Source organism: Pterocles gutturalis, unplaced genomic scaffold (assembly GCF_000699245.1).
Source record: "Pterocles gutturalis isolate BGI_N339 unplaced genomic scaffold, ASM69924v1 scaffold26190, whole genome shotgun sequence".
Lineage (NCBI taxonomy): Eukaryota > Metazoa > Chordata > Aves > Pterocliformes > Pteroclidae > Pterocles > Pterocles gutturalis.
The window spans coordinates 1-12,715 of record NW_010138993.1 but is presented as its reverse complement, the minus strand read 5'-3'; the positions used below and the strand labels follow the sequence as shown (position 1 = coordinate 12,715).

The following is a 12,715-nucleotide window of genomic DNA, read 5'->3' as shown; positions in this document are numbered from 1 at the left end:
TCACCTTATACTGGCAGAAGAAAATGCCCTCTGCTATCACTTGGGGTGTTTTGGAACATAAGTTCGTACAGAATTTATCTAAAGGAAACAGCCCATTTCCAGGGCTAATTTATTTTTTAGGAGAATCCCACCTAAAGCTGATTTCTGCTAATGAGGTTAGGATGCAAAGTGTGACACATGACTGTGATCTTTGGATGGCGTAGCAGCCGGGTCAGCAGCACGGAGCGGGCGTGCAAGTCTCGCCATTCTGGCACTGGTGCCTGCAGCACGTTGGCAGGCGGCATTGTCCTCTATGGGTAATAAACCCTGACCCCCCGCTGCCTTCCTGTTACCAAAGTCACAGCTACCTGTTAAAGTTCAAGTTGGCTCTTGTCACTGTCAAGATACATTGCATGGTCTTTATGGGGAGAACTTGCAGAGGCTCAGGCAGCGCTGCTGAAGTACTTAACGCCTCTGGAGAAGATTTACAGCCCCGCGCCAGCTCACCGAGACCCCTCCGCAGTGCCTGTCTGAGCTGCTCCCGTTCAGTTTTACGTGACTTTGGCTGTGTGGTCTGTAATGAGGTTTGAGTCACGTGCTCTTCTGCAACGAGCCTCTGATAAATCCTCTTACACAGTCTTTATTCTCAGAGGGCTCTTGGGCAGGAGAGGTTTTCCAAGCTGAGAATATGGCCACTTCTTGTCAGGTTGTTTATATTCCGAGTGCTTAGATAAAGTACTTCAAGTTCTGTTTCTAGTTTGCACTCTTGTCCCGGAGAATGTACCATGACAGCAATAACACTTTAATTTTTCTGGACTGTGCTCACTGAAGGAGAAGCTCAGCTGGATGACTAGAGCCTTATAATCTTAAGAGCAGTTTCTGTATCATCGTTAGATTTGTGTGCTAAGTAGCTAAGTCTTGGGATTGCTGTTTGTGCGTCTCAAACTGAAACAAAATGCTGAAAGACTGGTCAAATTTTGCAAGCATAGTTTTAGTGTCAAACCTGTATTTAGTTATATTTGCCTGGTAGCTGCCCTGTTGTTTTTTAGGAACGTGCAGCTTGCATTGAGGCACTTGCTTCTGCCGAGGTGCGGTGGGTTCGTATTGTGACTCTGTACTGCACTGCCTTGACCGGGGAGATGCTTGTGCTTTGCTATGCGTTTGCAGATAGGTAGAAACCCTTTACATGGTTATGTGGTTCTTTTGGTATTGTTTTGGGTTTTTTTTTTTTTCCTTTTTCTTCCTTTGTACCTCCTGTCTTGCTTCAGAAAGGAAAAACCTGTTATTAACATACATTTTTTGAGTTCCCAGGATAAAACCCTGGATTTTGTGCTAAATCCTGGTTTGGCTTAGCTGTAAGGGAGAGTCAACAGCAACTTGCTCCAGCAACAGGCAAGCAGCACGCTCTGCTGCTCTCCATGGCTGCATGGCATGCTGGTGTAAATTCTTCTTCTAGAGGGGAAGCTGCATTGTCACAGAACAGTTCTGTCAAAATAAGCAAAATCTATCAGATACGGAAAGAGAGACTGCAGGGCACTTTGTCTCTCCACACATATCTAAATCATATTCTACTCATGCCTTTTTTGCCAGTGTTTGCATAAGTGTGATGATAAAGAATACTTTGTGTTTAACGTGAAACTAATTTTTTTCCAGAAGTGGTTGGCTCTGAAGGCGTCAAACAGAATGGAAAAAAGCTTGCAGTTAGTCAGAACTGGAGCCACGACAGCACCGACAGAAGTGCTCCCAGGTACGGTATCTCCCTTGCTTCTTGTGCAGGTTTGGCAAAGCAGTTGAAGGGAGAGCTGTGCACATCATCGGTTTGTGGAAGGTCTAGTGAGGAGTAAAAGTGGTGGCAATGTTGCTTTGCTGGTTTAGTTATGCCTCCACCCCACAGAGGATCTCTGCATAGTGACAGTAAATATACGTGGCACCAAAGTTCTGGGTGCTTCTGGGTGATTGTGTGTGGATGGAATGAACTGTGGTGGGCAGGTTGTTGAGCTTTGATGTCTAGAGGAAGAAAAAGAAAGTGCAGGGAGCTTTCTGTCTGGGCTTCCTGGTTTGCAGCTGGGAACTGAGTGGGGAAGTTGGTCTCTCTGGTGCCAGTTGCTCGAGCAATCTTGCGGCTGCGTTATCTAGTTCCATCTGCTAGTGACGGTGTCGGTTGCAGTCCCCAGAGATGGTGGGATCTGGAGCTGAAGTTAGCAACTCTTTGAAAAGATAATCTGCAAATTCTAGTTAGGAGAGAAAAAAAGTTTAGCATAAGCAAGCTGTCAAAACTGCAGCGGGAGTTTCAGCACCGGCTCTCGGAGGCAGTCCTGCTAGTCCCCTGTGTGGGCATGTTTTTGCTGTTCAGTGGGATGGGACCTGCTAGTGTTGTTTATTTTTAATTCAGAGAGCTCTGGCTTAGGGCCATCCTGTCTCATAGATACAGTCTTTAAATGTTACAGTTTCATTTTCCATTTCCCAGGACTTTGTGGACCCTGCTGCATATCCTTCAAAGTCTGTCTGTGGGCTGACCTTGGCACTGGGGTGCAGGTTGTTGACCTTAAATTTATACCACCCGCTTGCTTGTGGGAACTCCCAAGCTGTGGCATTATTGCTGTTGCAAAAGGAGTTTGCAGAGCCACCAGATACTAAATAAAACCAGTTCTATCTCCACCCACTCTGTGCTGCATCCTTTCTAGGCAGAGCTGGGAGTTTTCCACCACAACGCTTTTTAAACAAACAGTTTTTCATTCCACTGCTGAGGTCAAAAGGGCCTAGCAGAGGCAGCGGGAGATGAGATTTGCATCTCCTTGCTCCGGTAAGCAGGAAATGTGTTCAGGTTCTGTATCAGCACCCAGGGTGAGTAAGGCCTGCTCTGAATCAACAGGCTGCACCAGGTCAGTGAAAACAGTTTGCTCCAGTTCGTTAAACTGGTTTTATCTAGAGATTGGAACTGTTCTAAGAAATGCTCATTTCAGTCTTGTTTGCTTATCCCAAACATTGATTATCCTTGGTGAAACAGAGAGACAAATGCGAATCAAGGCCTGGGTGGCAGAAATAAGCTGCTTAGGGAGTGTGTGTATCCTGGGTTCATCATGCAGCTTTGCTTTTGTTCGCAGGCAGAACAAACTCAAACCTGAAGTGACAACTGAAACGGTTCAGTCCTCCAGCATGATGGCTTCAGGCAAGGCTTCAGTCTTATCAGAACCAAACTTTGGACTAAGAGATACTATTGTTAAAACTCAGCTTGTACAAATGGAGGATTCCTACACACACATCCAGAGCTTCAGGTAATGAGTGCTCTGGAGAAGAACTTTGCGGGGAGTAAGTCAGTGAGCACAAGCTGTCAAAATAACTCATGTTGGTTATTTCAGCTAGTATCCCTGCAAATAGGAAATGTGGTAGAAAAGAATGATTCGTGCTTTCCAGAACAGCTTGCTTTCCTCGTTTAGGCATCAGCAGAGAATTTCATGCACATCTCTGTCAAGGCTTGCCTCGTGGTTCTTACTGAGAAAGTGGCCTTTTTGAAATGACTTTTTCCTGTGCTTATTTCAGACTGAGTCTGGAAATGCATCAATTCTGTGCCCCTCTGGCCTTCTCTCTCACTGCTTCTGTTCACTATTTATCCATCTAGTTGTTCCAGTAAGCTCTTAAGAGCTTGGGTGAAATACATAATTATGACCAGAAACTTTATTGTGGTTGAAATCCTGTTATGCATGTCATTCTATGACTTTATCATTTCAAACTGCTACTGCACAGCTCTAGTCTTTTTTTTTTTTAATCTACTATATATGAAAATGTGTGTCATTCTGTAAAACGTCTGTAAAGATGCTACTGTAATATTAAATCATTTTAGGGATTTAAACTTTGTCACATTTTCCTAATTCCCCCCGGAAACATATTACTCCTAAATAGTTATATATAGTATTAAATACCTGGGTTAATAATAGTGCTGTTTCCATTAGCTCTACAGTTTGCAGCTCTGGGATTTGGTTAATTCCTTTGCAGATTTTTTGTTGGGACATACAATGTGAACGGTCAGTCACCCAGAGAAAGCCTCCAGCCTTGGTTGAGGTGTGATGCTGAGCCTCCAGACATTTACTGCGTGGGGTGAGTGTCTCTGGCCCATCCTTCCACACCTTGACTGTGGGTTGCCTGCCTGTGAATCCGCAGCATGGAGGTGTCAGCCAAGACACCAGCTGAGGAATGTTTGCCTTGCCTTGTTCCATTGCACAACTTCAGAGTGTGTGTTTGCACAGCCTGAAAGGGCTGAAGTTCTGGTAGTGTTTGAACTCTCTGCCCCTACAGTTCTACAAAATCTTTAATGCCATTCAATTTAATACTAATAGTAATTTAGCTTTACATTTAACATACCCCTGAAATCACAGTAACTGAATTTGAGTTTGCAATTATAAATTCAGTGAGTATAAACTGATGTAGCTCTTTCCCAGAGTGAAGGGCTGGAGAGTTATAAACAAGTGCATGCATCCATGGGTTCCTTCCTCCTAACACAGTTTCCAGGAGCTTGATCTGAGTAAAGAAGCCTTCTTTTTCAATGACACACCGAAGGAAGAAGAATGGTTTAAAGCTGTAACTGATAGTCTGCACCCAGATGCCAAATATGCAAAGGTAAATGTGGCTTTTGGGGAGGTTTGAGTGTGGAATCATTGTCCACTTGGGCCTCTTCTCCCTTTGCTTTTTCGTGTTCTCAATTGCTGTGTCTTCCAGAGGCTCACTCACTGCAGGCTTCTGCTCAGCCCGAAGGGCTCTGAAGGTGCAGTAGCAGTGTTGGTGCGCAGGGTGCTGAGGCAGGGACAGGACGAGAGACCAGAGCGAGGTGTCCGTGCATAAAGGAAGCCCCCCCTATCTTATGGGAAGAGAATAGGAAGTATTGTAGCTTCTTCCATGTCTGTCTCCACAATGCATGGTGGAATGAGTTGTGAGGTATCTTGGTAGGAATACTGCTTATGTCCTGGCTCCTGCTCCTTGGGTCTGCCTTGTCTCTTGTCACTGTTGTGGAAGGGAAGCTCCTTCCATGGGCTGTGCCTGTGCTGTAGGTTTGGCTTTGGGCTTCAGCTTTGTGTCCTGGGGTGTTGGTCTGTGACTCCTTCCTGGGCTGTGCTGCTGGAGTGCTGCTGTGCGGTGAGCCCAGCTGGTCCAGCAGGTGAGCCTGGAGCTCTCTTTTGCTTCATCTGTGTTTTGGTGACCCGCGTTCTGGACTGGGGAGCGATGTGCCTTCTCTCGTCAAACCTCTCCCGTTCTGGTATTTAACCAAATAGAATCTGTTTTTCAGGTGAAACTTGTGCGGCTTGTGGGAATCATGCTTCTGTTGTATGTGAAAGCAGACCTTGCTTGGAACATCTCCGAGGTGGAAACTGAGACTGTGGGAACTGGAATCATGGGGAGGATGGTAAGAATGGCAACTGTGCATGAGAAGGGGTGAGATTTAGAAGAGCCCCAGAGAGCCCCTCTCCTTAGGGGCAGCAGTTATTCCTCCAGCCAAGGGATGCAGCTGCCTTTAGAATCGCAGAGTCCTGTCCCTGTGCCAGCTCAGGGCGCTGCTAGACGGAATTGCCATGTGCTCCCAAAGGCTCAAAGACCTTGAGGGACAATCTTCTTTGAAGGCTTTTTCTGGTTGCATGTGCTGGGCTGTGTGGGGCCTTGCTCTCATGTGATTTTGGTGCTGGCTGTGATTTTGCCCAAAGCAAATAACACGAGGAGACATGAGCAGAAGAAACCTGTCTATCCAGATTAGTTTTCTTTAGGAGGACTTCTTGGCCTCTTGCTCTTCCACACCATTGGAACAAGTCTGTGCCCTTTGAATGTAGTTTATGTGAACACTGCAGCTCTGACTTGTTAAAAGCCATGTGCTTCCTCCTCCATTTACAATTTTGTGCTTGCTTGCTGTGTTCTGTTGCTGTGTGCAACCCTCACATGAGTTACTGACTTAAATTCACAAAGTAGTTATCACAAATTGTCATTTTCAGCCTTTTCCTTCTTCTGGAATTATGCCATCTGCCTCAGTGTCTTCTGGCTTGTCCACTGCTAGTAACTCATTTGTGGGTTCCCCTGTTGTGTAGAAGCCGCTGACCCAACGTCTTTGTCTGTATCTTTCAGGGTAACAAAGGTGGTGTTGCCATAAGGTTTAAATTCCATAACACCAGCGTGTGCATTGTGAATTCTCACCTTGCAGCTCACATGGAGGAATATGAGCGGAGGAACCAGGACTTCAAAGACATCTGCTCTCGGATGCAGTTCTGCCAATCGGATCCAAATTTGCCCCCTCTCACTATCGGCAAACACGAGTACGCTTCCCCTCCGACTGTGTGAATCACTGCACGCAGCAAGGAAGAACCTTACGAATGTACTGGGATGTGTGAAGGGGTGCCTGGTGACCTACCCGTCAGCCTGGAAGGGCCGGAAATGCTTTACCATAACCCTGGTTTTGAGAGCGGTCACTTACACAGTTCTGACAAGTCACTTCCCGCATTATGCCCTTCCAGGCCTTGTGTTATTTCCAAGGATGACGTGGGAATGGGCAATAATATGCACCGATTTCCCCAGTGGGTTGTGGGATGTAGTCAATGTGGAGTATTAGAAGCCCCAGTTTTTAAGAGGTAGTGACAAATATGCAGAACAGGAATTAAAAACAGCAAAGGTAGCTTCTCTTTCAAGTTTTCACTCTTATTTGCACTCTGATGGAGAAGCAGACACAGCAGCCATCTGCTCATGTTGAGATTAGCAGCTCCCAGCTCAGGCCAGCTTGTGTTCTGGACATCTCCTGGCCTCTGGCAGACTTGTGGTGTATGTTCTCTTTCAGTGTGATCTTGTGGTTGGGTGACCTCAACTATCGGCTGGAGGAACTGGATGTGGCAAAAGTGAAGCAGCTTGTCGATGAGAAGGCGTTTCTGGAGCTTTGCCGGTATGACCAGGTACTGATGCCTCACCCACCTGCAGGTGGTGCTGAGGGTGCTGCTCAGGAACTGCGCACCCACTCCTTGGCCTTCTCAGTGCTGAACATCTCCCTTTTGGCTCACTGGGAATTGTGCTTGAGCTTATTTAAAATTTTTTTTTTGTCTTTTTATTTTCTTTCATAGCTAAAGAAGCAAATGAATGCAAATGCAGTCTTTGAAGGCTTTACAGAGGGAGAGATTTCTTTCCAGCCAACATACAAATATGATGCTGGCTGTGATGACTGGGACACAAGGTATGGTGGTTGCCTCATATGTGATGCTACCAATGGCTAACGTTATCATTGAAGGAAGTAAAAACAAAGCTAAAAAGAATTGCAGACTTCTAAGGCACTACACAGAGTGGCTGACCTGTTCTTAGTAAACCGGGAATATCAGCTTCAAGTGCGGGGATGAAATGTGTGCAGCAGTCAGTGAAAAAAAAAGAATTGGAATGTGAACTTTAAATGTAGAGCCTGAGTTCTTATTTCTCATGGTTCTTGGGGTCAAAAGCACGTCTGAGTATTGCTTTGTATGTTAATTGTATCAAATGAACAAGACAAAGAATTGCATCTTTGAAGAAGTAGAAAGTAAAGCTTGATAGATATTTAATAGTAGACAATAAAACTTTTTATAACTACTCATAGAAACAGTGGAAAATACTGCTGTGATAGAGAGCTAGCTCCAGGGCACGTCAGGAAAACACCGAGTGTCTGGGAGAGCCGTGTTCTGCCTGACCCGTGCCTGCAAACGGTCCTTTTTACCCCTGTTCTAGTGAGAAGTGCCGTGTCCCAGCATGGTGTGATCGGATCCTCTGGAGAGGGCAGAACGTTGCTCAGCTGAGCTACCGCAGCCATATGGCTTTGAGGATCAGCGATCACAAGCCAGTTAGCTCTGTGTTTGATATTGGGGTAAGTGCATCAGTACTGAAGGAAATGACTCCCTGACCTTGTCCTCTGTGTGGGGAGAGGGGGAAGGAGGAGGGAGGTTCCCCAGCTCGTTTCCCTCTCCTCCTGCTTTTATGGCCCACGTGACAGTGGCTTACAAGGTGGGCTAGATGAGACACTGAGATAGGATTGTTGTTCATAGCAAGCTCAGGTTTGTTAAGTGGTACTTCAGTTAAGCAGAACAATGCATGAATATCTGTAGGTGTTTTTTCAGAAGTGTTCTTTTGCCTTTTTTCTTATTTTCCTAATATTTTTCACATAGGAATGCTATATCATTGACAGCACGGTAGTGTGTTGTCAAACTTCTTTTTTTCTTAGGCAAAAAGAATGCTGGTCTAGTACTGACTGGGTAACTCTCTAGGTGGTTATGGCAAGGTCCATTACTGGTGGATCCTGAGGACATCTTGGAGCATTAGTGGCAATGTGTTGTATACGCTAGTACACAAATCCCTTTGCGTGTCCAGCTGTGTCACTGCTCTCCTGTGAGGCACAGTAAATGCTGGTTGGTGCAGTGCGTGTCCTTTTCAGGTGAAGGTTGTGAATGAGGAGCTCTATCGAAAAGCCTTTGAGGAAATAGTGCGCTCCCTGGACAAGCTGGAGAATGCCAACATTCCCTCGGTGACCCTCTCCCAGAGAGAGGTAGGGTATGTTCGTGGGCTGTGACTCGCTGGTGAAACTGAGCAACCCCAGAAATGTATTCCAGCAGTAGAATTAGATGAGTTCTAGACCCCGGGGTCTGGTTCCAAAGAAGTAGAGTACTTTAACTTCCAACTGTTCTCTGTTTACAAGCCCTGGAAATATTTGTCTCTACTTAGATGCGGGTAAATTCCATTCACAGTACCAGGCTGAAAAGTAGAGTGTGCTACTCCCTGTGGTTGGGAGAGGGAATAAAAGGGTGGTTTGTGGCCCTTGCTCTGACTTGTTTGAAACATGCAGTGTAAAATGGGAAGGATTTGGAGGTCACAAAACTGGCATTTGCTTTGTGTGTTGGGGACTAAAAAAGATAAGCAAATGAGACATTTGAAGCTACAGCTATCTTGTTCTCAAGCTTCATTGAGGCTGTTTGAGGGGAGCATTTGTTTTAAGGGGTGCACTGATGCAAACAACTTCAGCGTACAGAGTGAGCAAATGTAGTCCTATGTAATCCCAGAAGAGGTGGGATGTGGGAGCGAGAGGGTTAATCTGGGCATCTCGCTGCTTAATGATTAACCCACAGGACAGGAATTGCTGCTGGTGCTTGGCAAGGTGGAACTGGCTGATGATGTTGCCTGACCTTTGTTTCTAGTTCCATTTTGAGGATGTTAAATACATGCAGCTGCAGGTAGAGAAGTTCACAATCCGCAATGGGCAAGTGCCCTGCCAGTTCGAATTTATCAGCAAACCAGATGAGGACACCTACTGCAAGGAGTGGCTGATTGCTAATCCCAGTAAGGGCTTTCTGCTCTCAGGTGAGCGCCTCGTTGTTCATCTCATGTTAATGAGCTAATATTGTCACCTTCTGGCTCAGTTCTCTCTGCTATTTTGGGAACGCTATGCCTATTTGCAGGCTTATTGATTTAACACCTTTTTTAACTAAGCACGGGTTTGTTTATCATATTCTGGCAGATGCTGAGATCACAATTGAGTTGGAGGTGTTTGTTAATAAATCAACAGCTACACGCTTAAACTCTGGAGAGGAAAAACTTGAAGACATCTTGGTCTTGCATCTTGACAGAGGGAAGGATTATTTTCTGTCTGTAACAGGCAACTACTTGCCAAGTTGCTTTGGGTCTCCCCTGCACACCCTGTGTTACATGAGGGAACCGATCCAGGACATGTCAGCAGAATCCATTCGGAAACTTGTAAGTTAAGGACAAGATTCCCTTTTGAACCCACAAGAACCATTAAAACTAGAAACTGAGTCCCGTTTATTGCTAAAGAGCTTTCTTCCGCTTCCCTGGTCTGTAGTCTGAGAATGCTGATACAGCTTGTGCTCTCCAGTGCACCATCTTCACACCTTGCATTAGTTCTTCACAGGGATGAACCAACCCATTTCATATAGAGAGCACTGAAAGTAAGATCCCATTTCCTCTGCCTGCACATTTAAAAAAGACATGCAGCCTCTCAACGTGGACCTTTTCCCTGGAGCCTTTGTGTGTGTGCGTGCGTGAGGCATGATGTAACGTTTCCATAGACCAGAGTGTATGTGAAGCACGTTTGTGAGACCATGTTTCTTCTGTCTGGACTTTTGATATAAATGTGACTCTTGTACAAGTCTTGTATGAAGACTGGTAAGTGAAGCTGCACAGGTCCTGAACAAGTCTTAATTCTGAGGTATAAGCTCTGTGAAGCATTTTTGCAGAGTTGAATAAGAACTTGTCTAGCTACTTTTCTCTCTTTTTTTCTTTTTTTTTTTTTTTTTTCTTTCCCCACACCTCCTTCTCGCAGACCCTGATGCCACTAGAAATGAGCGATGATGCTGTTCAAGCTGAAAAGCCTCTGGACATTCCGAAAGAGCTGTGGATGATGGTGGATCACTTGTACCGCAATGCTTCCCAGCAGGTTGGCAGTGTTTGTACTGGAAACACTGAATAATTTGTGTTAGGTTTAGTTTTGAAGAAGATACTGGTAATGGCAATTATTGCTAACGGTGGATGTTTGGCCAATGGCAAAGAGATAAAGGACATCTCTGTGATGAGTGTTCCTGGTGCCCCAGGTTGCACTGTTCCATGGTGGTGACCTTGTCTGTGGGCAGCGTGCATCAGCAGCTGTCCTGCACTGCTCTCTACTGCAGTGCCACAGCCTTCCTGGAGCTGCTTGTGGTAGGATTTGTGTTGGTAACTACCAGTTTGGAGAGATTTTTCCAGCCAGATTATAATGTCGTTGCTCTGTTTACCCAAATCACTTTTGTTTTCCTTGGGACTGACTAATGACCTTTTCAGGAGGACCTGTTTCAGCAGCCAGGCCTCAGATCAGAATTTGAGCAAATCCGAGATTGTTTGGACAAAGGAATGCACGATACCCTCTGTATCCTTTTACACTGATGTCCAGTAGGGCTCACTGTGCCTTAGTGATCAAAGCTCAAAAAGATTTTATCAGTCTTCTGTGCTCCACTGTGGCTTTTAAATTACCATCTCTCATCTTGGGATAACCGAGACCTCCAGCTCCTCGCTACCCTCGTAATCAGCACGAATGCCTCCGCTCAGTCCTTGCGATGCTGATGAACTACCCAAGTTTCTGACTGCCAATGGAAACAGCCTGCTACGTGGAGTCAAGTGATTTAACTCAAAGCTGTGAACAATAGGAGGAGTTCTTGGGCACCTAAGCAAAGGTTAATGTTTCAGCAGAAATACTACAAAAACTAGATCATGCTGTGCTTGCCTCTTCCTTAACAGTCTTTGGATCAGTCGGCAGCAACCACTCGGTAGCAGAAGCCTTGCTGCTCTTCCTGGAAAGCCTGCCGGAACCCGTCATCTGCTACAGGTTCTACAGCAGCTGTTTGGAGTGTGCCAGCAACTACCTGCTGAGCAGCCAGGTATTGCCGGCTTCACTGTGAGACTGTTTCTGTAATTCTGGTGGGAGGGGAAGCAAAGTGTTTTATGCCAAACCAGTAACAGGTTTTTGCTCTCAAAAACTTAATCATCTGATAATAGAAAGGATCTAGAACTGGTGCTTCTCGGTTACTAAGACCTGATAGTATTTGCAGAGAGGCTGATGTTGATAGTAGAATAAAGCTGCTAAGCCTTGACCATATCTTTGATATAAATGTTGTGGTATGTTGGTTTTTTTTTTTTTCTCTCTCTCTCCTCAGATTATCTCTAACCTGCCAGAGTGCCACAAAAATGTATTTGAGTATCTAATGGCATTTCTACGAGAACTACTGAAAAATTCAGGGAAAAACCATTTGGATGTGAATATTCTTGGTAAGGCGAGCAAAATAACCATTCTGTTCAGAGGGGCTTTGCAGTTTGCATAACAAAACACCTTTCTCCACAGTGAGTGCAGTTGGCCTCTACTGTTTTGAAGCATTTACTAATGAGCAGACAGTCCATAGAAAACCAGCCACTGCAGTAGCCTTAAAAACATAAAGTGACTCTGAGATGCCTGGGTCACCAGCTTTACCTTACCCCGCGCTGCAGCCAGGCCCTCTCCCCCTTGCACTGGTGTTGCTGTCCTGCTGCTGACTGGCTCTTACTGGGTGCCTCTGTGGCTTTTTGTTCTTTTAATGCAGCTAGTATCTTTGGTGGCTTGTTACTTCGCCCTCCTCCTGGACATCCTACACCTGATATAAGTGAAAAGAGGAAAGCTCAGCACTTTATCCACCAGTTCCTCTGGAGAGAAGACAATTTGCTATGAATTTCAGATGCAGCTAATCTGTTTTTTAGATATCAAATTACTGTAAAAATATTTCTTTTGTACAGTATACCAGCTTTTTAAAAAATATCACGGTATTTTATACAATCTGTTGTTTTTGAAGGTACAGATCAGGCCCTTTGAAGGAGGCGTCACTGTTTAAGCTGTAAAGTATATCAAAACTCTGAATAAGCTGTATGTAGACAAGCAACGGTAAAAGCTGATATTTACACTGTGTTTTATTTAACTTGTATTAAAACTCAGACTTTTTAAGTCCTGGTTATTTCAATAAAAGGCACTGGGTGGGTTTTTCTCGCCCCTCTGCCCCTTGTTCAGGCCCCCGGGTCTGTGGCGATGCTGAGGCCTAGGCCTGTCCCTGCTGCGGGGAAGCTGGGAGCACCCAGGAGCCCTCACCCTTTGTGCTCCGCTTTCAGCCTATGCTACCTGGGGAAGAAATGTTTATTTTTTTTTTTGTCGTGCAGCTGCATTTCGGGGCGATAGTTCTCCTGTAACCGGGGCTGC

At 45.4% G+C, this 12,715-nt stretch overlaps 1 protein-coding gene across 1 annotated transcript; it reads left to right on the top strand.

The window, feature by feature from the left end:
* Positions 1-1,632: 1,632 nt before the first annotated feature.
* INPP5B (inositol polyphosphate-5-phosphatase, 75kDa) lies at positions 1,633-12,487 on the top strand (the record flags this gene model as incomplete). The annotated part of the gene is made up of 17 exons (XM_010083219.1): positions 1,633-1,726; positions 3,084-3,254; positions 3,973-4,074; positions 4,479-4,593; positions 5,258-5,374; positions 6,082-6,269; positions 6,785-6,896; positions 7,062-7,171; positions 7,690-7,825; positions 8,390-8,500; positions 9,147-9,309; positions 9,467-9,702; positions 10,289-10,402; positions 10,783-10,867; positions 11,248-11,375; positions 11,652-11,763; positions 12,072-12,487. Coding segments are annotated over 17 exons (2,219 nt in total), but the record flags the coding sequence as incomplete, so codon positions are not given.
* Between the last annotated feature and the right edge of the window lie 228 nt (positions 12,488-12,715).